Here is a 23,954-nt window from a genome sequence, read left to right on the forward strand (position 1 = left end):
CATTTCCAAATAAATGTATTTTGTTTATATTAAAACTTTGAGATGTCATCGTCAATACAAAAACATGAACATAAATAGACCTTACATTCATTTACACTAATGGTCTACATATTCTTTAATCTCTTTATGTAATGTAGCTTCGTATCGACATGTGATACAAATAAACTGAGTGAGTCAGGTTGGGAAACCTGGTGAGTACATAGGGTTTTCAACCCACAATAATAAAGTTATTATGTTTCATCATCAAACAATTAACCCAATTACCCGTCCCCATTATCTTTTTTATTTCTTAAGGATCCACGCTAAAAATCATCTATCATTCACTCATTCATTCCCAAGGATTGTCCTAAGGAATAGGCACGAATTCCATCGCTGCAAGGGTTTATTTAACAGAAACTAAGTCCATAGCTGCCGATGTTCGTCTATAGGGCACTAAATCCATAGTTGCCAGGGTTTATCTCCTTTATTGACAGTATTATTTCAGGGAGTCCACCTACAATACATGTCAATGGGTTTTTAGAGTACATCTGGTGAACACATCGTTCACAACACCTACGGGTTGCGAGTCTGCTAGTGTTCCACTGGACTGTCTAAAATAGTTTGTGGTTGTCATATGTACTCTGCTAGACGACTAGGCCATCGCTTGGGTCATCGCTTCTCATCATCTTTCACCTTTCATCATCTATATCATCTTTCATCTTTCATCTCTCGTCATTCATCTCATCTTTCATCTCTCATCTCATCTCATATTTCATCTCTCATCTCATCTTTCATCTACCCATTTTTAATCTGACATCCCCATTTTCACGGCCAGAAAAGACCGATTTTGTTTATGCTTTGTTTAAAAATCAGAGTAACATTTTAAATAAAAGTGTTGCGGAATTTGTCCCAGAACAAAATATGATAAAGATTTATCAAAAGCATTTCCATAGAAATGTGTTTCATTAAAAAAAGACTCGGGATGTCATATTCGATACAGATCATAAGCATAAACAATACAACATAGGCCTTACTACATTATTCCGTATTTACAAGCCTAAAATCCCTTAATCTCTCATCCCAAGACATCACATCTATGCTCATGCGCCACTACCTGTAATACAAGAAACTGAGTGGGTCATGCTTGGGATCCTAGTGAGCACATAGGGTTTTCAACCCATAATAAATAAGTTTATTAACTTTGTCAAACCAAACAAACCCGATTACTCATTCCCGTTATCCTCACTTTACGTCCCTAAAACATCTAACACAAGGGACCTAGTCTAAGGACTTTCATCGGGATGGACTCTACTGCTAAGGGGATTCCTCAGCAATAAATGTCTTTAAGGCAACCATGTGGGGGATGGAGTACACCTGGTGAGCACACATTTCAAATAAACACCTATAAGTTGCGAGCTTGCTAGCGTTCCACTGGACTGTCTAGAATAGTCTGTGGTCGTCATCTATACTCCGCTAGATGACTGGATCATCAATAACATCTATAACGAGGCCTTTCATCATTTAATTTTGTCACACAACAATTATTACATCTAGCCATGTTTTACCCAACACATTTTGTAGATATAAAATACGTATACAGTTTAAATCATTTAAAACATGTATAAAATTGTTCATCAAACATAGATAGCAAGTATACAGATAATATGCACACACAACACGTAATTTATATAAATACTTCATATCTATGTGTAAGCTGAAAGTAACTATGCACTCACCTGAAAGGTCGTGACTCAGCAATCGGAGAGTGCTTCGATACTCTCAAAACAATTTTCCTTCGATAAACCTAGTATCAATACCACTAAGGTTTAGTCTAACGATAACCGTGACAAATTAATAGTCTGACTATTATTACTATTATATAAGCGTTAAACGATACTTATATAACTCATAATAATAACCCAAATAATTATTTTAAGGACCTAATAACATTACTATAATTATTTGAAAGTTATATTAAAAATTGCGTAAGCGTAGCTCACTTACAACGGATTTTAAAGAAAACCGGGCTTTGCTCGGAGCAGCGTTTCGAAACCGAAAGACCCTTTTTCTCGGGACTCCGGGAGCCTCGGGGCTTCCTTTGGGTGCTAGGGGTTTTATCTAGGGTTTAGGAGTGGTTTGGGGAGCTAGAGAGAGAAAGAAACTAGAGAGAGAATGAGATTTGGTGTGAAAAATCCGGAAACCCTCGCCCCCTTTTATAGCCCGCGAGCCCTCTCGGAACGTTGGGCGTTCAGCAGCTACGCGGGGCGTAGTCTCGGATAAAAAGACCAGCTGTCTCGCACGTGGCCTGATCTCGGAGTGGATAAGAATGTGAAGGTACGCTGATCGTACCAGTCTCGGACGCGGTGCGTATGCGAGGCTTCATGGCGATCATCGGATGCGAGGCTGTGCTCAGCAAGCAACGACTGAGATTTGGCCACGTCACCACCTCCTTGCAAATTTCGCAATTTTCTTTTCCGACTTCTAAAAATCATAACTTTCGCATACAAGCTCCGTTTTCGACGTTCTTTATATCCACGCGTAGGCGGGAACGTACTCTACAACTTTCGTTTAGACTTCGTCTGCTAATTTTTGACTTTATTTTAAAAGTTATATTATTAACAGGCCGGGACAGGATTGGTTCGTTAAAAATTCGTAACTTCTTCATCCGACGTCCGTTTTAGTCTGTCTTTTTATCGTTGTACTACTATTAATGAGATCTTCGATTCTCGTTTAGGTTGTGTCGGCTAAAAACCGCTCGATCTAATATTCGAACTTCGGGCTGTACACTGCTAAGGCGAAACTTCGAAAAATCATAACTTCCTCATACGAAGTCAGATTTGGGCGTTCTTTTTATGGACGCTCTCGGTTTAGCGTTTTCTACAAATTTTGTTTAGATCGCTAAGGCTAAAACTCGCTTTATCGTAAATTCACTATTTACGCTTCCCGGTATCGTGTCAGTTCCGTCGCGAAACTTCGACGGGTCATAACTTCTTCGTTATAACTCGGATTTCGACGTTCTTTATATCCCCAGAATCCTTGTTTCGACCACTACAACTTTATGTAAAGATATCGGGCTTATCTCACACTTTAATTTTGACGCTTATTTTTATCCTTTATTAATTATATATTTATAATTAAGTAATAAGCACACAAATACACATAATTCACATAGAATTTAAATATTTCATCTTTATTACTTCAAAAAGATTTACAATAGTTGACCTAGACTATTACATTGTCTAAAAATGCTTAGCCCCGAAACCGGGCGTTACATTTACCCATCATAATTATAGGTATAAAATATGTATACAGTTCAAATCGAATAAAACATGTATATTTTGTTCATCGGACATATGTATCAAGAACACAGATAATATGCACACATAGCACGCAATTTATATTAAATACTTCATATCTATGTGTAAGATGAAAGTAATTATGCACTCACTTGTTAAAGTGATGATTACAAACTCGGCCAGTGCTTTGTTTCTAACAATTATATTTTCCTTCGACGAAACCTAGTTTTATCACCGCTAGATTTTAGTCAAATATTTATTGCGACTATTTACGAGCGATATTGTTTTATAAGTGTTAAACAATACTTTTCAAGTACTATGTAAAAACAGGGCCATACATGAAACACCGAAGGGCAGGACCATTTTGGCATTATAGCACTTCTGAAATCCAATAACCCTATGCTACCCTTGAAACCATATTCCCCGTAGCGCGAGTAGTTAAAAGATATTATAATAACAACTTGTATATTATATTTTTTAATATATATATATATATATATATGTATATATATATATATATATATATATATATATATATATATATATATATATATATATATATTGTTTATAAGTTTATAATAATGATATTGAACTTAAATATAAGCTATACTTAAAGTAGGTTAAACATAACTCATTTACTAGGAGGTTTGACTAGGAACCGGGCTCTGCGAGGGCAAAACTTCCGAGCCAAAAGTTCTTCTTCTCGGAGCCTTTTGGGGCTTCGGGCTTCGCCTCTTAGCACTTGGGAAGTACTAAGGATTGGGAGGGGTTTAGAGAGATGTTTGAGAGAGAAAGAATGGGAAATGTGTGAGTTTTTGGGGTGATTTGCGCCTCTATTTATAGGATGAGTCCGGTTCAAACGCGGGGAATTCCCTTGATGAACAATGGGCGTTTGTGGTCAGGTGTCATCATCTGGTGGCAAACCGTGGTGAGGAAGCAATGGCTCAGATTGCGCCATGTGTCGCTCGCTGGTTACTCCAAAAACTAATTATCTTCTAAAATCCGTAACATTTGCATACGAGCTCCGTTTTTAACGTTCTTTATATCCATGCGTAGGTATATATGGGATCTACAACTTTCGTTTAGACTCTTCGTCTAATTTTGACTTTATTTTTAAAGTTATATTTTAACATACTTAGACAGTTAAAATCCATTAAAAATTAATAACATTTTCATATGACGCCCATTTCGAGTGTCTTTATATAATTGAGCTCCTATTAATGAGATCTTCAATTCTCATTTAGGTTGTGTCGGCTAAAAATCGATCGATCTAAAATTCAATTTCCGGGTTGTGCACTGCTATGCCAAATTTTAGAAAAATATAACTTCCTCATAAGAAGTCAGATTTTGACATTCTTTTTATACACGGTCTTGGTTTAACATATACTACGACTTTTATTTAGATCTCTAAGGCTAAAAAGTATTTTATCGCAAACTCATTTTTTACGTCACACAACGTTGTGTCGGTTTTGTCGCAAAAACTTCTTCGTTATAACTCGGATTTCAACGCTCTTTATATGTACAGAACCCAAGTGACATATACTATAACTTGGTTAAGATTATTCATTCTAAATAATCTTGCAGTCATTTTTGATGCTTATTGTCTCTATATTGACTAGCCCGAATTTGCGGGCGTTACAATTTCGAATCCTTAGGACTCGCGTGGTAATACATTTAAGAATTAATCAAATGAATCGTATGCAACTTTCCAAATCACTCTACTCTCTCTTACGGTCACAATTGACTTCGCCACTTCTAACCCCTATTTCTCTCAAACTCTCGCATTTTCATTATGATTCACACTCTCGATTCTCTATTATGATTTCGAATTCCTATGACTTGCGTGATAACACATTCAAGAATTAATCAAATGAATCGTACACAACTTTCCAAATTGCTCTGCTCTCTTTTACAGTCACAATCGACTTCCCCACTTCTAATCCATATTTCAATCAGACACTCGCATTTTCATTATGATTCGCACTCTTGATTCTCTATGCTGATTTTGAATCCTCGTGACTTGCGGATATCAGATAAGAACTCAAGAAGGTATGTTTTTTCTTTTAGATTTTTCGTTTCTAAAAGCTTATAGGTTTGTGTATCAGATTTTTTTTTCTGAATTTTTCTTCTCATTCTATGTTATATTAGATTTTTGTTTCTCAGATTTCCGAAGCCGATTTATTTAGAAAAAATTGATGATCAATGTTCTAGGTTTAAGAATTTTCACTCACTTAGGTATTATGTTTCTAAATATTCGTATCATACTATACTATAAATGAAACATTTTTCCTTTCACCATATTCATTTGAAACTCCCATGCATTTTTCCTTTCACCACATTCATTTGAAAGTCCCATGATTTTTCAATTTCTTTCTAATAATGATTATAATAAGGTTAAATAAATATCAAACCTAAAGTGTAATCATATATAAACTAAATTTCAATATTAAAAAATATATTTACTTCTACATATAAAGTTATGACTATATAACTTTTAACATATTTTGTAAATAATTAAAAGTGATAAATTGTAATGTCTTTCTAATAATGATTATACTTTGGTTAATAAGGTTAAATAAATATCAAACCTAAAGTGTAACCATAAATAAACTAAAGTTCAATATTAAAATAATATTTTTACTTCTACTTATAAAGTTATGACTTTAACTTTTAACATATTATACTTAATTTATTACATTTAATATGTTATTGTATGTAAACCATTATCAGTTTAAAGCTAAAACTTTTGAACAGTTTGAATAAAATACTTAAATTGTTAATTTAAATATAACATTGCGGTGTTAACTTAAACATAAGTTTCAGTTCCACTTGAAAAACCCAATAAAAAATTTGTAGTTAAAAGTGATAAATTGTAGTGGTAAATGCAAAAAACTAAATTGTAATATCAATTTAACTAAAATATTTCCTAAAAATATTTTTACAATCGTTAAAAGTTTTCAAATAAGCAACTTAAAATAACTTATAATAACAATAGTTAAAAATAACTCTATATAAATGCTTTTATTGTTACCTTTAAAAACAAAATACAGTGTTTGATGTTTTAAATAATTATAGTGATAGAAATTAAAACATTAAACAAATAAATTTTAAAAAATTAATTAAATATAACAACAACTATAAATAACATTAAACCATATATTATATTTAATTTTATTCATGAGTAACTCGTACGTAGAAGTCATTCAAACAATTAAGATTATGCGGTTATAATAGATGTATATATTATCATATAATTCAAAATAGTCAATATATTATATCAATTTAGTATGCAAATTAGTATATCAAATTTAATAACAATGTTATTGTTATATTTAATAAAAAAACATATATTTGTAAAGATTTCAACTACATAGGTCTTTCTGCGCAACGCGCGAGCATTCGCCTAGTATAATTATATAATAAGAAGTTTTTTGTTCTAATTTTTCTACTATTTTTCTCTTGACTTTATTCTTTCAGAGTTCCACTTCATAACATCATATATCTCACTTAACAAGCTAATAGTGTAATTTGAACTGATGTTTATCAAATTTTTTATTTTATTTTAGTTATCATTTTGACTTTTGTTACCTAGTGGTTTTGTTTTAACTTGCATTTGTAGATGCATCTCTACAACTATAGAGAGAAGTTTAAAGATGTTAGAAGTTTTTAAAAGCTAAAGATTAACTAAGGGGAATAGGCATATATAAAGAAAAGTTTTCTTTGAATGTATGTATACATGTATAGGTAAAGATATTGACAATATTATGTACAGAGAAAGAAATGTTAAATTAAATTGATCTTGTTAGTTTCCTATAAAATAGAGTAAGAAATTTATTGTCTTTTGTAAATATTGGTGGTGCTTTTGTAAATATTATGACTATATTTTCGGTTTGGATGATATTATTGATTATTATTATAAATGTTTTTAAAATTTTTTTTATTATATTTGGCATTGAGATATTTGACAGTGGGGACTCTTTTTTTTCGGGTCCAATATGTGTTTGGATCGGCCTACAAGCAACACAACCATGAAGAAATGCAAAATACGAGATTTGTCGAAATAAAGACTAGTCGGGCAAGATAGCCAAGAATGTTATGAAACTATTATCGAATAATATAATATTCTTATTTCTTAGTGATTTCGAATGTCAGTATATAAAAACAATATACAGAGAATGAGAATAGCCCTACAACATAGATGGGTCGATGACTATACAAAGTTAATACATATGCTACTATAATAAATGGGGTAATGACTTGAAAGGGTAACGAACTTTCGACTTTGTTCACATTTAGTCACTAAACTTTTTTTCGTTATCTATTTGTCATTGAACTATTGAAACTGTTCACATTTTACCCTTATTACCCTTATGACCAACTGTTACCGGTCATAAGGGTAAAATGTGAACAGTTTCAATAGTTTAGTGGCAAATAGATAACGAAAAAAAGTTTAGTGACTAAATGTGAACAAAATCGAAAGTCCGTTTCCCTCTAAAAAGTTCAATAGCTAAATGTGAACAAACTTCATATTGTATTATGTTTTAGCAAATTATTTATTTTTGTTTAATTGTAGCAACATTTGTTGATGAAGAAATCTATGAAATAAAAAAACAAAATGTAACATCCGGATTTCCAGGTATCATAATTTAAGTATTTTTCTTTTGAGTTAAGAAGAGAGACTCGACAAGTTGACGCCTCAACTCGTCGAGTAAGATCGTGACTGATGACTCGGATTAATGAATGGACTCGACGAGTCGGTGAGGCGACTCGACAAGTCCGCGCTGTTGGCAGAAACCCTAAACCTTTGAGCCTGAGCCATATTTAAAGGCACTTATGGCCTTCAATTGCGACTACCTTTCCCATAAGTGAGAACCCTAACGAGCTTGAGTGTGTAGAGTGAGAGGAAGAGCTATCTTGAGCTTTTTGGTGTGATTTTGCAAGAAAGGAGAAGAGTTCCAGCAAGAGGGACTAAGGAAGGTTATTGTTCTGAGTTATTCAAGCAAGGAGCTTCATTCTGAGGTACAAAAATGAACCCCTTTCCTTCTCTATTGTGTAGATTCCATTTTGGGGTTAGGGCTTGAATCACTTCATCTTTGGGGTTTTGAATGCCTCAAACCCCTCTTGCAAGTTTGTGTTATAGATCTGGACCCTTCTAGATCTAGAGAGCCGAGAATATGAAGCTTTAGTAGAGTAAACCTTGGGGTTTGAAGTTAGGAATCTGGACCCTTCTAGGTCCAGAGAGCCGAGAATATGAAGCTTTAGTAGAGTAAACCTTGGGGTTTGAAGTTAGGAAGAATTTATGGGATTTTTATGGTATATATAGTTACTTTCATCTTACACATAGATATGAAGTATTTTATATAAATTACGTGTTATGTGTGCATATTATTTGAATACTTGCTGTCTATGTTGGATGAACGATTTTATACATGTTTTAAAAGATTTAAACGGTATATTTATTTTATATTTACAAGTATGTTGCGGATGAAACATGGGTAGATGAAATAGTTGGTGTGTGATGAAATAAAATGATGAGAGATAAGTGATGATAGAAAGGTGATGATAATTAGGTAAATAGATGATGATGAATAGGTGATGTAGGATGAAAGGAGATACCATAACCTTACTCGGCAATGTGGCGATGTAGTCATCTACCAGAGTATAGATGGCGACCAAGGACTATTCTAGACAACCCAGTGGAAACACCAGCAGGCCCATAACCTATAGGTGATGATTTACGAGTTCAGACGATGTTGTAACTACGTATTCATGTGATGATACTCTAACCCCTTACTATGAATTACGAGTTCAGACGATGTTGTAACTATGTATTCAAGGGATGTCACAAATTCTGCATGCAAAACTAATGTGTGTAAAATGCACTGGTTTTATTCCTACTTTTAAATTATAAATTTAGCACACAAAGGCAGTGAACCTGTCTTTTAGTGGTATAGTTGGATAAGTAGAGTGTCGAAGATAAGTAGAGTGTCGAACTCAGGGAACGAAAATTAAACTAATAACTAATTTTAACTAAACAAGTAATAAAAGTAAAGGTTTTTCTCTAGGTTTACAAGACTAGAAACTTAAACACACCACCTAACAAGTGATTAACTAACAACTAAAACAAGTAAAAATTCACCAAATTTGATAAAGAATTTCTGTTTAGGTCCAACCAATTCACTCCTATGGTTATTTGTATAATAATATGATAAATTAATTGTTATTGGTTACCAACTATAGTGGTTAGATTCATGTTCACTATTACTAACCCTTAGACAATTAATCAATTCAAGCAGTGGCCAATTGTTTAAACTAATTAATTCCCTAGTTCAATTATTTGGATTAAATAAGATTTGTAATTGGTTAATCAAGTTGGTGATTCAATTAACCTCTTGTTTGTTGGTTTCTCAAACAAGCTCACACATTAATTTACCCATTCTCTAATTAATCCTAGTTTCATGTTCATTATTCCTAGGCATATGATAAAGTGTTCACATAAACATATGAGGTTAACAATTAAGAGATGTTCATGCAGCTTAATTGTCTTCCAATTAACAGAAAATAGTTGTGGTTAATGCATAAGTTTTTTTAACAAACTTAATTTAATAAAATCACCAATAAACAATCAATAAAAGTAATAATTAAACCATATGAGTAACTTGGTTTTTCCTAAATAGAAACAATACGAATTTAGCTCATGATTACAGTGGAAACAAGCTCAAAAACGAATTTAACTAAGCTAGACATGATTCAATCCTAAGATTAAGTGGAAAATATAACCTAATTCGCCTTGAGTCTTCTAAAGATCAAAGGTTAGGGTTCTTCAGGTCTCCAAAGGGTTCTTCAATCGCAGGTGTAACTCCAAGAAGCCAGAAAAAGTCCCCAGTTCGGAATAAGACCCATTATTTATACTTATCACAAAATAGGGGCAACTCGGCGAGTAGGTCCCCAACTCGCCGATTAGACGTGTAAAATCCGTGTACGGCAAGGATTCTTGACTTTTCTTCGGGAACTTTCTCATGAACTCGCCGAGTAGATCCATGGACTCGCCGAGTAGATGTGGGTGTTTTCCTTTTTCTTCTTTCTTTGGTCTCTAATTGCTTCTCCTTATTCCTTTTTACTTCCAAGCATGTCTTCTGGACTGAAAACACAATTTAAGCATTATTAAGTACCTTTTGTCCACATTATGCACATAATTAGCTAAAAATGAATAAAAATCTATACTAAACATATGGCTAATTATGCAAATATCACAAACCAATGGTCATAATTCACATTAGTGAGAATGGTTCATTTTTTTGTAAAACCAAAATCAGATTGAAAATTTTGATTTTTTATTTTGGAAAATGTCAAACCATTGGTTTTTTATATCAGTTTCGGTTTTTTGTTTTTTTTAAATATATTTTCAGGGTTTTTTTTTTATTTCATAGATTTCTTCATCAACAAATGTTGCTATAATTTAACAAAAATAAATAATTTGCTAAAACATAATACAAGAGGAGTTTGTTCACATTTAGTCATTGAACTTTTTAGAGGGAAACAAACTTTCGATGTTGTTCATATTTAGTCACTAAACTTTTTTTCGTTATCTATTTGCCACTAAACTATTGAAATTGTTCACATTTTACCCTTATGACCGGTAACAGCCGGTCATAAGGGTAAAATGTGAACAGTTTCAATAGTTCAATGACAAATAGATAACGAAAAAAAGTTTAGTGACTAAATGTGAAAAAAATCGAAAGTTCGTTACCCTTTCAAGTCATTATCCCATAATAAATATACTCTTTAACATCCCCAAACTTTAAGCTAGAGAAAGACTTGTTAAAAAATTGTTTTTAACTAATTTTTAGGCTTTGGGATGTGGTAGTCTTTTTTACCGCTGACAAGTTGAGTTGATAGTTTTTACTGGCGGTAACCACTACCCAACGATGGTTTTTTTACCAATGGTAATACGCTGGCGGTATATGTTCACCAATGACAAAAATCAAATTCACTCTCATCTCTTTCTTCTTTTACCGATGGTAAAACACAAATACCACACCCTAGCTTTTGTTTAAAAACGACAAAAATATCACCATCAGCATATGTGAAGTGTGGTGCTCACACCACACCATTCAACCTTGTATATGTTCACCGATGACAAAAATCAAATTCACTCTCATCTCTTTCTTCTTTTACCGATGGTAAAACACAAATACCACACCCTAGCTTTTGTTTAAAAACAACAAAAATATCACCATCAGCTTATGTGAAGTGTGATGCTCACACCACACCATTCAACCTTGTAAATGAGCTTTTCTAATACAAAATTTGAATCCTAAACTTTAAGGTAAATATATGGTTATATAATTGTATTTTTCTTTGTGATATTTCTTTTTGATTGTCCAAAATAGACTTGAGATGAATAAAAGATTAATCGTTAAAACAAGCTAATTGGATAAACTTAAAAATCATTAGAGTTTCAATTTCTAAAACCACATTAAATACACACTTAAAAGTTGCAAATAAGGCTTAACGGTGTCGTAGCAAGGATTCACTGGCAAGCTTAGGTGGCGGCTTTTACCAATGATAAACATTAATCTGTAATGACAATTATTACTGGTGACATATTTCAGCTGCGAACCTTTACCGTTATCTTTCTCATTTTCCTACCTGTTGAATCATTTAGATTTTAATGGCCTTTTCCTTTTTCCTACTTCTTTCTATAGATTTTAAAGCAATTACATTTCTTTTTTATTTATCACCTGTTACCATTTTCTAGTTATTGAGGTTTTCTTTTTTAAATTCCAGATAATAACATTAAATCATAACAAAAAATAGTTTTAGATAAAGGTTTCTTTAAAAAATAATATCAACATTTAGTGATTTAATCTTAAATATTTAATGAAAACTTAAGTTTTATGAACACATTTTAACTTTTCTATCATTCTCTACTATAGAAGCTAAATTTTGGTATATTGATCTAGCAGTTATGTTATTTTAATTAATATTAATAGTAAATGTTGTATTTTTAATATTTTTTTTGAAAAGGTTGGTACGCAAAAACATCCCCACATCTCACTTATAGGCAAATTGTGACAAAAATAATAAAAGCTTAAGTAATGCCTATTTGACACTTTTTCATAAGCAAAAACATCACCACACCCTTTAGCCTAATTGATACAGCGCCTTTGTTTTGTGGTTATTGACTAACTTAATTTGTCGGTTTTACAGTGATTATTTTTCAGTTTTCAAAATCATATTAAATACACAATTTCTTGTTTGTTTCTATACATTACCGTAACATATTTACCAATAATATTAAAATAAATTCATTTTTTATGAAATGAAAACATTTTTTTTCCTTGGTGTGATCTCTCAAGTTTAACAAAAGAGGAAAAGGCAATTTTTTTATTTATTTCTGTTCGATTTTAACAGCAGGCAAAAAAAACTTTTTTTGCATTTATATATGATCCATTTTAAAATAGTTTTTTACTGATTATAACCTAATTTCGATCCCTAGTGGTTTTGGATTTTGGAAAACTTTAAAATGTAAGTTATAGAACAATACATTAGGTTGCTACAAAAGATTGAATCGGTTAATTTCGATAATGTATGAATTTTATATGAATTTTCTAACACATGATAGTTGTACTTTTCATAATCTATTATGCATTCTGTTAGAACCTAATTTCGACCTCCAATAATTCTTAATTTTCAAAAACTTAAAACTTAAAAGTTGTAGAGCATTATTTTAGATTTCTATAGAAGTTTGAGTATTTTCATACCGATAATGTATGAGTTTGATTATATGATTTTTTTTTCTAAGACAGTGTTGCTTACTTGTTAAAAAAACGAATCATCTTTTTTTAGACCCTCTTTCCGTGCCAACATGTTTTTGTATCTATTAAAACTCACAACTTAGAAAATCTAGATATATGTGTTAGCATTCAAAAGAAACTTGATTTGAATGAATTTTGTTAGATTTTTTATAAAATAATGTCGCAAACTCAAATTTTTGCTAAGAAATTTTAGGCATACATTAAACCATGGAGGAAGCAATTTTAGTGGTTAGTTATTTTTAATAAGGTACTTCACATTTCACAAGAAAAGAAAAAAGCTCTTAAACTTACCTACACCTGGAAGAGTAGGGTCGTCTTGTTAAAATCAATGTTCGGTTCATTGACTATGCAACCGATAATAATTTGTATCGGCTTCATGTATTGAAAAAACAATTTGTCTTTGTAAAAAGACCCTCACAACAACGAATAAAACTCACCTTTTGGTTTTGAAAGGACATAAAACTTATACATATGGTCAATTTGAAAGGGTGTCATGCTAAAAAATATGATAATCGGTTTTAACTGTGTTTGTAATGAAATGTGTACTGATTTTTTGTTTGTAACTTTAGAATCAAATGACACTTCCTTATTTGTAGAGTTGTTTCCATAATAAAATGGTTAATGCTTATGGTCTTATAGGAGACTATGTCCTAGTGGAGGGTTATGACTTATGAGCGGTGAATGTGGAAATTAAAATTTCATGTGGATGCTCTTATTGCAATTTAATGTTTAATGTAACTTCTAAAATAGATTATAAATAATTTTGTAACAAACTATCGTAGATTTTGATTTTGAAATTATTTTATTATGTCTTATTTTTTTAGTTTATACATAATGGCACGTCAATTATTAAACATTTAGCACATAAATAAACAGGATTAACCTCTTTAAGACCAAAACTCTCAATCAGATTTTATGCTAAGATCAAAACCATCTGAAATTTCCTATTGGAATAACTTACCATTCATATAAACAAAACGAGTCAAGCAAACTAAGAACAAAAAGGATCGGAATACATAACAAAAAAAACAAATAGAATGGTGATTCTAGCGAAACTAGTAACTAGCAACTGGTTTCTTAAAATGCATGCGATTTTTTACAAGAGTTCTTGTGATTTCCTTACACATCGACCCACCTTCTTCCTGAACTCGTCCCTTTGTTCTCTCCATTCTTTCTGCAATAACATATCAATGGCAAAACAAAGCATAAATCTATGAACTTACTCAAATGTTGCAGAATTTCATTTTGATTGAAGGACACTTGTACACAATGAAAGGCAAAGGGAACATTCAAAAAAAAAAAATGTGGGTGTTACCGCAGCTTCCACATTTGCAGGAGATTCATCATTGGGGCTAGAAAGCATTGATATAATGCTTAAAACTATGCTCTCCACCTGAAAAAATATTACATTTTGGATTTGGTATGCTAAAAATAAGTAGAGTTTATTATGCATTTTTCAAAATAATCAATTACACACCGTATGGACTGGTGTCCAGCGCTCACTTGCAAGCTCATAGCCATGAGGATCGTCTCCAGGGGGATGAAGGATTGATATACAGACTTTTCCATCCGAGTAAACTGGACAAAACCAAACAAAGAAAGAGACATCTTTCTTGTAAGAAATAAGGTTTTGGGTGAAACAAACAAAGCAAAAGAGAACAATTAATACTAACCATTCGGATGCCAAATCTCGGAGGTAAATCTCATTGTTGGAGGGCTATTTGGATAATTTTGTGGAAATGTCATTATAGCGTTGAAGAAACCCTCCGCACTACAAAACACATCCACAAATCAGAATTGAGAAATAAATAAATTGTAACATAACATATTAACTTCTAAGCCTTATATAGAACAATATGATAATCATATAACATCTTAAACCCTAAAACCTCAAGATGGCAACATAAATAAAACAACTAATAATCAAGTACAAAAATTTGACCACGAATTACTGAGAAACATAACAACATTAATTTTACAGAATTTAAGGTTACAATTACCACTTGAAAAAAAAAAAAAAAAAAAAAAACGATCTTCTAATATCTAATGACAAAGCAGAGATACAGAAACTGACTATAATGTATCAGGTGGCCCAATAATCGTGACGCTCCATTCGAAAATATTGCTTTCGTCAACAAGACCGGCCCAGAATCCGTCAATAGGATTTTTACAAAGATCTGTAAAAAAACAAAATACGGATCATCATCAAATAATTTAAAACTATAAATGATGTGTTATTAAGTAGTTAAAACAATCAAGAATATCATATCAAATGGAAAACTTAGAACTAAAAAAAGTAAGACCTTTGAGCTGTTTCTGAAGAAGGAGACTAGCCTGAGATGGAGATGTCATAGCTGCGATGCGAGACAGAAGGTTCTAGACAAAAGGGTAGAAGGGGGAAGGGATTAGTGTCAGTCCATTCGATTGATACGTAAACAGGGGAAGATTATAAAGTGGTTGTTATATAAGCCGATTCCGAATTACGCGATAACGAAACAAACTTATTGAAATTTTATAAGAAATGATTATATGATTATCATGATCTTTATTATGTTAAACATAATTGGTTATCTTTATCGTATTAATTTTTCAAAAATCATTACCTTAAATTGACTCATATAAAACTTTTTAATAAAATTATATTATTTTTTTTTTTAATTAATAAAATAAAATACAAACATTAAAAAGTAAAATAAAATAAATACGTATATTTTATTAAACATTGTCCTTAGTTATTTAAAGAGTTGATCATGTTCAGATATCAAACATTGCCCTAAGTTATTTAAAGAGTTGATCATGTTTAGATAACTTGTGATATAATTTTAAAATACCCACTTTTAATCATTTACAATCTTTATTATATATTTACCTTTCCTTTTCATTCAAATCTCGTTAAAAATCATATAACTAAGATTTCATACACGGATTAAAATATATTATTCTCCAAAATATACATTTTAGTTATTTGTAAAAACAATCGTTACGTTTTTGCTTTTTTTTTTCGTTCAGTTTTTATTAAAAAGCACGACATTGATTATTAATGAACTAAATTCGGGAATGTTATTTATTATATAATTTTAATTTAATTTTAATTTCTATGAGACTTGTTTTCAAGTGTTTAATTTTTGAATCTCAAAACTAAATTCTTAATAGGAAAAATGATTAAAACGGTAACTAGATGTGTGGCCGCACAGAGCAACGACGATAAATAGTTTTTTTGGCGAATAGTTTTCTTACGGGAAAATTAATTATTATATTTTGTTATTAATTATTATATAACTAGGAGAAGCTCTGCACTTTAGTGCGGGCAAGGGAGGTTAGTGTACGTATGGAATAATGTTTACCAACACAACCATTTTATAATTTTTATAAAGAAAATTTGCATACATACCTTCAAAGTTGGAAGTTATAAAGTGTAGGGACCAGAATAGGCAAATCTCAAAAATATGGGGCCAACATACCAATTTAGTAAAGAGTACGGACCAGAAGTGGCAAATTTTGAAAATATGGTGTCAAATTTCTGAAACAACAATACTATACTGTTCCTCAATGTTATGGGAATTAATAGTATGTATAATAAGAAAAATTACCATTTTTAATTAAAATATTTATGTTTAGAATTTATATTTATATTGTATGTTTATATATTTGATGTAAATTAATTATTATCTGCATCTAGTTTAAGAAATGTAATTTGCATCTAGTTTAAGAAATGTAATTAACTTATATTGATAAATTTTATATTTTAAAATTGTTATTTTGGTCCAAATTAATTTTTAATTACTTTCCTTAATTCAAGTCTTCAAAATTTTGCTAAGTATTAATGGTTTTGTTATTCATAATTAATTTGTACAAAAAGTTTTGTATCTTGTACCTCTTAAAATTCAAGATATTACTAATATGTTTTATATATAGTATAAGATATAAGATATAAGATATAAGATATAAGATATAGTTCTTAGTATATACTAGATGTGTGACCCGTGTATTATATAGGTTTATTAAAAGGTACAAAAGTAAAAGATGTGAGTAAAAAAAATACTATTCATGCAAGTTTTGATAACAACAAGGATCATGTTTATAATAAAATAAGTAACAACTGAGTTTATGACCTTTGGTAAATTAGATAGACCATTTATGTAATTTAATCTTAAATAATCTATACTAATAAAATTAATTAATATGAATTCACACTATATTAATATAGTTATATATTAATTAATATATTAATAGAAAGAAGAATTCATAAATAGAAAGTTATTATGTACACTAATTAATATACTAATAAAATTAACTAATATGAGATGACATTTAATATGTGGTATTTGACTAAAAATAAAAAGTTCTATAAAAATGACAAGTAGATATTAAATAATTCAAAAAATCTAGAAAATGACAATTGTCAAAATAAATAATAAAAGGACATGTGGCAAAATCATTTTTATTTAATAGGATAAATTTAGTTCTTGTTGTTTTTTTTTTGTTTGGGTAAAATAAGTCCTTTAACTTGTTTTTTTTATATACATTCAGTCTTTAACTCCTTATGATCGGCTACTCCGGGTTTAAATCACAGTTTGTAAACATTTAATTCTTAATATTTTTTGTTGCAAAATAGGTATTTGTTTTTGTATACATTTGTGACGACCGAAAAATTCCAACTAATTTAAACTTTTCAAAAACAGCCCGATTTCATTAAATCATTACAAAAATGTTTTCAATACAATTAAATTAAAGTATTCCCAGAATCATAACATAAACATGAGGAGCGGTACGATCACGCCTTCGCCTTGCCACGGTCTCCTGAAGAACCTGAAAAACATAAAACCACAACTGTAAGCCCGAAAGCTTAGTGAGATATCCCCAAAATACCAACCACATATACCATACACGCATAACATGCCATATCATATCCGATCACAGAACAGTCATGCACTTCGGGTCTACTGTGTGACTGGTCCGCCGCACCGGCCAACAGTCCACCTGGTCCACCCTCCGAGTCTAGCCATATACATCGAGTCTGCAGTGTGATTGGTCCGCCCGCACCGGGCCTTCAATCCACCTGGTCCACTCTCCGAGTCTACAGTATGACTGGTTCGCCCGCACTGGGCCTTCAGTCGGCCTGGTCCACTCTCCGAGCCTCGGCACGTCTGGTCCGCCCTCTTGGGGCCTACAGCCTATCCGGACCGCTCGCTGGGCCTTCGGGACAACCGGTCCGCCCTGGGTATCTTGGCCTACAGCACAAAGCAGGAGCCGCCTCAGCCCAACTCCAGTCCAAACAACCATGTGCACATAAACATATAATCATATAACAATTCATAGTCAACAAACTGATCAAACAGATCACATAACATATCATCATCCTAACCAGGATACCGACCTAACCGGTCACTAGCATAGCATCACCCTACATCTCAAGATACCGACCTCAACCAAGTCTCTAACATATACCACCCTAACTACCAGGATGCAACATATCAAGCAATATCATAACAACAAATACCCGGATCTCAATCCGATAAAGGGGCCGGCCTTGGTGCCTTAGACCCTGTTGATATAGTGAGGATAACTCACCTCGAAATTGCCGACTGAACAGATAAACCCAAGCTACTCCAACCACTGATACGATCTCCAACACTGGCCAACACCATGACACTGAACTCAAAACAATATCCAACAATTACCAAAATGCCCCTGGACAATAACTGGTCAACCCTTGGTCAAAGTCAAAGTCAAAGTCAGAGTCAACCCCTGACTGACTCTACTCGCCGAGTCAACCCGATGACTCGCCGAGTCCCCATGCTTAGAACTTCCCCCAATCCGCGACTCAACTTGTCGAGTCACCCTGAGACTCGCCGAGTCCAACAACTCTGAGTCCTTTCTCACTCGACTCACCGAGTCATCCCTTGAATCACCGAGTCACAGCTCAACCAGAAGAAACTTGAACCTCACGACTAGACTCGCCGAGTCCAAGAACAGACTCGCCGAGTCCAAGGCTATCTTCAACCTACTCGCCGAGTTGTTCTTCCAACTTGCCGAGTTCCAGACCATCTTCAAGCAACTCGTCGAGTACACCTTTGTGACTCGCCGAGTACTACCAGATCTGAATCCATACAGAGGCTTTCCAAGCCATGCAGATGTTCTAAACCATAGATCTATCCTTCCTTAAGCTATTCATCACGTAAAGTGGCAAACTTTACGTGAATCCAAGTAGATCTAGGCATTTACACTCTAGGGTTTGGGTTTGGGACAAGATAGCTTCAGCAATCACTCAGGAACAGGGACTTTATGCATTTTGGATCATCACTACTCCAGATCTGAGGTAGCATCCTCAGATCCATCTTCCAATCCCGAAATAACTCATGAAATACTCCAAAAACCCCAAAACAACCACCATGGATGACAATAAGGGAAAAAGGGCTCAAGACAGAGGATTCTTACCCCAAAGATGAGCCTAAACTGATGTAGACTTCAGATCCACAAATCCTCTTGATGCTATCCTCGAGTTCCTCCAATTTCTCTTCACAAATCCCTTCTTCCAAGCTTCAATCCTCTCAATAATGGAGTTTCTCGCGATTAGGGTTTTCTCTGGAACACTTAGGGAAAATAGAGGCTGAAAAGAAGGCATATCATTCTTTAAATAGGGTGCAAACCCCGAAGATTAGGGTTTCCTTCACCCAGCACCAACTCGCCGAGTCCAGCCGCCAACTCGCCGAGTTGGCCACTTAACACGCGACCAGGATCGCGACTCTACTCGCCGAGTCCAACCATGGACTCGCCGAGTTACCCTTATACATATTCACTTTGAACCCTGAACTTGCACTCCTGAACTCGGGATGTTACAACATTTAATTGTTATTGGTTTTCTTTAGGTTTTATTCACGTAACATCATACGTACCTCTGGTCAAGATTGGTCAAATCATGGTCAAAGTTAACAAACCAGCCGAGTCAAACCAGATCGAGTACCAACGTACTCGGCACGTACGTCGGGAGTACGCACAATCTACATTGGGCCCTCATGCAACATAAGCTCAACGTACATCCAGGTATGCCCAACGTATGCAGTGACTTAATAAACTAACTTTTGAGGTCTTATTGCCTTAAATAAACCCAAACTTAGAATATAACAACTAATGTTTGAACTTATGGACATCAACTTCTTGATTTGTGTATGTATATGTATGAAAATACAAAAAAAATATAAAAATTATAGAAACTGATTTACTAAACGGTCAAACCAGTTTAACTAAAAAAAACGATTTTTAAAACATTAATGAAAAATATTTTTAAAACATTAATGAAAAATAAGGGGACAAATTGAAATTATAGGAGCCACGTCGGCAAAAGAACATATATCAAGTTCGCGACAGGAAACGAGACTCCAGAAGGAACGAGAAGGGACGAATCGGAGTCAAGCAGGTCAAGATTTGCAAATATCATATTTCTCAGCCGTTGGATTCGATATTTTGGTGTTAATCTAACGGCCCAAAATCAAGGGGAGGAAATTTCTAGAAAAACCATATTTGTATAAAACCCCTTGCCATCATCAACCTCCACAAATCGCTGAAAACTGTTCAATATTCTCACATATTCTCCTTGCATTTGTTTTTTACGAACTCTGTGCTTACTTTTTGTGATCTAGTCGACAATATGGTTGGAAAAAGTGAAGGACCTGCAATCGGTATTGATCTAGGTACGACGTACTCGTGCGTCGGAGTATGGCAACACGACCGCGTCGAGATTATCGCAAACGATCAGGGTAACAGGACAACACCGTCCTATGTGGCTTTCACCGATACCGAACGTCTTATCGGTGATGCTGCTAAAAATCAAGTGGCGATGAATCCCATTAATACGGTTTTTGGTAAGCTTTCCTTGCTATACTCTGTTTCGCCTGTTGAGTGATTTGTTAGACGTGGAAGTGCCATGAGTCCATGATGTTCGTTTTTTCACATTGATTTTTGTGGATTTAGTTTGATTTTGTGTTCATTGTTTAAGTACTTATATGTCGTATATTATTTTCGATGTTATAGTTTCCTTGTTTATTGATGCTAAGCCAGATCGATTTCCATTATGTTTAAGTGCTTTAACTCATCGTAATTTTTTTGAAACCCACGTAACTCACACAATGATAAATTTGCAATGAATATTTGCTCAAATCGTATCAACTGGTTCTGTTGTATGGTTGAATCAACCTTTGTTACCTCTGCTCATGTAGATTATGTTAACCTCTGTACGCTAGAATAGGATAATGAGGTTGGACATATTGGATCTCTCTGTTAAAATAGTTTTTATAACAATTGTATGTATGTATGTTGATCTCTCTGTTCTGTACGGTTTTTATTGTTTTCTTCTCGCCTGAAAGTGTTTGATTAATCCTTGTTTCATGATTTCAACAAATACAATTTCTGGTACTATTTACATCTGCTTACTAGATTTCATACTCACAATAAGCTTGGTTATAATGGCAGATGCAAAACGATTAATTGGCCGAAGGTTTACCGACTCTTCTGTCCAAAGTGACATAAAGCTATGGCCATTCAAGGTCATTCCTGGCCCTGCCGAGAAACCACTGATTGTGGTGACATACAAAGGAGAAGAGAAACAATTCGCAGCAGAAGAGATCTCTTCAATGGTTCTCATAAAAATGAGAGAGATCGCAGAGGCATACCTTGGCACATCTGTGAATAATGCTGTCGTCACTGTCCCTGCTTACTTCAATGACTCTCAACGCCAAGCCACAAAGGACGCCGGTTCAATTGCTGGCCTCAATGTAATGCGTATAATCAACGAGCCAACAGCTGCTGCTATCGCATATGGTCTAGATAAAAAGGCATCCTCCTCAGGGGAGAAAAATGTTCTTATTTTTGACCTTGGTGGTGGTACTTTCGATGTTTCGCTTCTCACCATTGAAGAAGGTATCTTCGAAGTGAAAGCAACTGCTGGTGATACACATTTAGGAGGTGAAGATTTCGACAACAGGTTAGTGAACCATTTCGTACAGGAATTCAAGAGAAAGAACAAGAAAGACATTACTGGAAACCCTAGAGCTTTACGAAGATTGAGAACCGCATGCGAGAGAGCAAAAAGAACGCTTTCTTCTACTGCTCAGACAACAATCGAGATTGATTCTTTGTTTGAAGGTATCGATTTTTACTCAACCATCACCCGTGCGAGATTCGAAGAGCTCAACATGGATCTCTTCAGAAAATGTATGGAGCCAGTGGAGAAATGTTTAAGAGATGCTAAAATGGACAAAAGCTCTGTAGATGAAGTCGTTCTTGTAGGTGGATCAACCAGAATCCCAAAAGTGCAACAACTATTACAAGACTTTTTCAACGGAAAGGAGCTTTGCAAGAGTATCAACCCTGATGAAGCTGTTGCGTATGGTGCTGCTGTTCAAGCTGCTATATTGACAGGTGAAGGTAACCAGAAGGTGCAAGACTTGTTGCTATTGGATGTCACTCCTTTGTCTCTTGGTTTGGAAACTGCTGGTGGAGTCATGACTGTGTTGATTCCAAGAAACACTACAATTCCAACTAAAAAAGAGCAGATATTCTCGACCTATTCTGACAATCAACCTGGTGTTTTGATTCAAGTATTCGAAGGGGAAAGGACAAGAACGAGGGATAACAATTTGTTGGGGAAGTTTGAGTTGTCTGGGATTCCACCTGCGCCTAGGGGAGTCCCTCAGATTAATGTGTGTTTTGATATTGATGCGAATGGGATTTTGAATGTTTCAGCTGAGGATAAAGTTGGTGGACAGAAGAATAAGATTACCATAACGAATGATAAGGGGAGGTTGTCGAAGGAGGATATTGAGAAGATGGTGCAGGAGGCTGAGAGGTATAAGGCGGAAGATGAGGAGCATAAGAAGAAAGTGGAGGCAAAAAATGCGCTTGAGAATTATGCGTATAATATGAGAAATACGATGAAGGATGAACAAATTGGGGGGAAGATTCCGGCGGATGAGAAGAAGAAGGTGGAGGATGCGGTTGAGCAGGCTGTGCAGTGGTTGGATTCGAATCAGCTTGCTGAGGTGGAGGAATTGGAGGATAAGTTGAAGGAGTTGGAGGGTGTTTGTAATCCGATAATTGCTAAGATGTATCAAGGTGGTGGTGGTGGTGTTCCTGATATGGGTGGAATGGGTGCTGATGCTGGAAGTGGAAGTGGAGCAGGTCCCAAGATTGAAGAAGTCGATTAAGTTTTCTTTTATTTAGTTTTTATTTCGGTAATATAATGTTTCTCTATTAAGTAACTGTGGGTTATTTTTGGATATAATACGAACGCTTGATTGCCTTGTTTTTAAAACTTGTTTTTAAAACTTGTTTTTAAAACTTACTGTTTAGAACGTGATTCACAAATACCAATTTAAATGGTCTTTCTTAACCTATTAAACACGAAAAGCTTGAGTTTTTTCATCCAAAAAAAAGACAATTTACTAAAATAGCATGTGACAAGAAAAACCTATATAAAAAAAGACAATTTATTAAGTATTTTTTTTTTGTAATTAAAATCCCAAAAAAAAATGAGACAATTTACTAACATAGTACGTGACAACATCTAAACAAAACAGTCACGAAATCCCCTTTCTCCATGCATGCCGTGGCGGGCATCATGCCACGATGTGGTTTTTGACTGAAACACTTATTCTATTAAGTTCTTAATCTGGTAAACATCATTTTCTCAAACTTTACAAAGGGTTTTTAGGGACTCAAAGGTCTCGTACTTTATGGGCATGCATGAGCCATGTTGTCTGTCACTCAAACTAGATCAAATGGAAAGAAAATGACTTAAAACTCATTGAAAACTTACAAATCTCATCCAAATTATAGATCAAAAGTTATTAAACTCAAGGGA

The 23,954-nt window shown here is 33.7% G+C and overlaps 2 protein-coding genes across 2 annotated transcripts; one reads left to right on the forward strand and one right to left on the reverse strand.

Moving 5' to 3' along the window:
- Positions 1 to 14,036: 14,036 nt before the first annotated feature.
- LOC111912195 (ubiquitin-conjugating enzyme E2 7) lies at positions 14,037 to 15,505 on the reverse strand. Its single transcript, XM_023907921.3, has 6 exons — positions 15,400 to 15,505; positions 15,171 to 15,273; positions 14,770 to 14,867; positions 14,574 to 14,674; positions 14,412 to 14,489; positions 14,037 to 14,270 (listed from the first exon to the last, which is right to left on the reverse strand). The coding sequence occupies exons 1-6, from the start codon at positions 15,446 to 15,448 to the stop codon at positions 14,193 to 14,195; spliced, it is 507 nt and encodes a 168-aa protein (XP_023763689.1). The 5' UTR covers positions 15,449 to 15,505; the 3' UTR covers positions 14,037 to 14,192.
- Positions 15,506 to 20,642: 5,137 nt separating this feature from the next.
- LOC111912265 (heat shock cognate 70 kDa protein 2) lies at positions 20,643 to 23,405 on the forward strand. The gene is made up of 2 exons (XM_023907990.2): positions 20,643 to 20,958; positions 21,566 to 23,405. Exons 1-2 carry the CDS (start codon positions 20,745 to 20,747, stop codon positions 23,296 to 23,298), a joined length of 1,947 nt encoding a protein of 648 aa, XP_023763758.1. The 5' UTR covers positions 20,643 to 20,744; the 3' UTR covers positions 23,299 to 23,405.
- The last annotated feature ends 549 nt before the right edge of the window (positions 23,406 to 23,954 follow it).

This window comes from Lactuca sativa, chromosome 2 (assembly GCF_002870075.4).
Source record: "Lactuca sativa cultivar Salinas chromosome 2, Lsat_Salinas_v11, whole genome shotgun sequence".
In the NCBI taxonomy this organism is placed as follows: domain Eukaryota; kingdom Viridiplantae; phylum Streptophyta; class Magnoliopsida; order Asterales; family Asteraceae; genus Lactuca; species Lactuca sativa.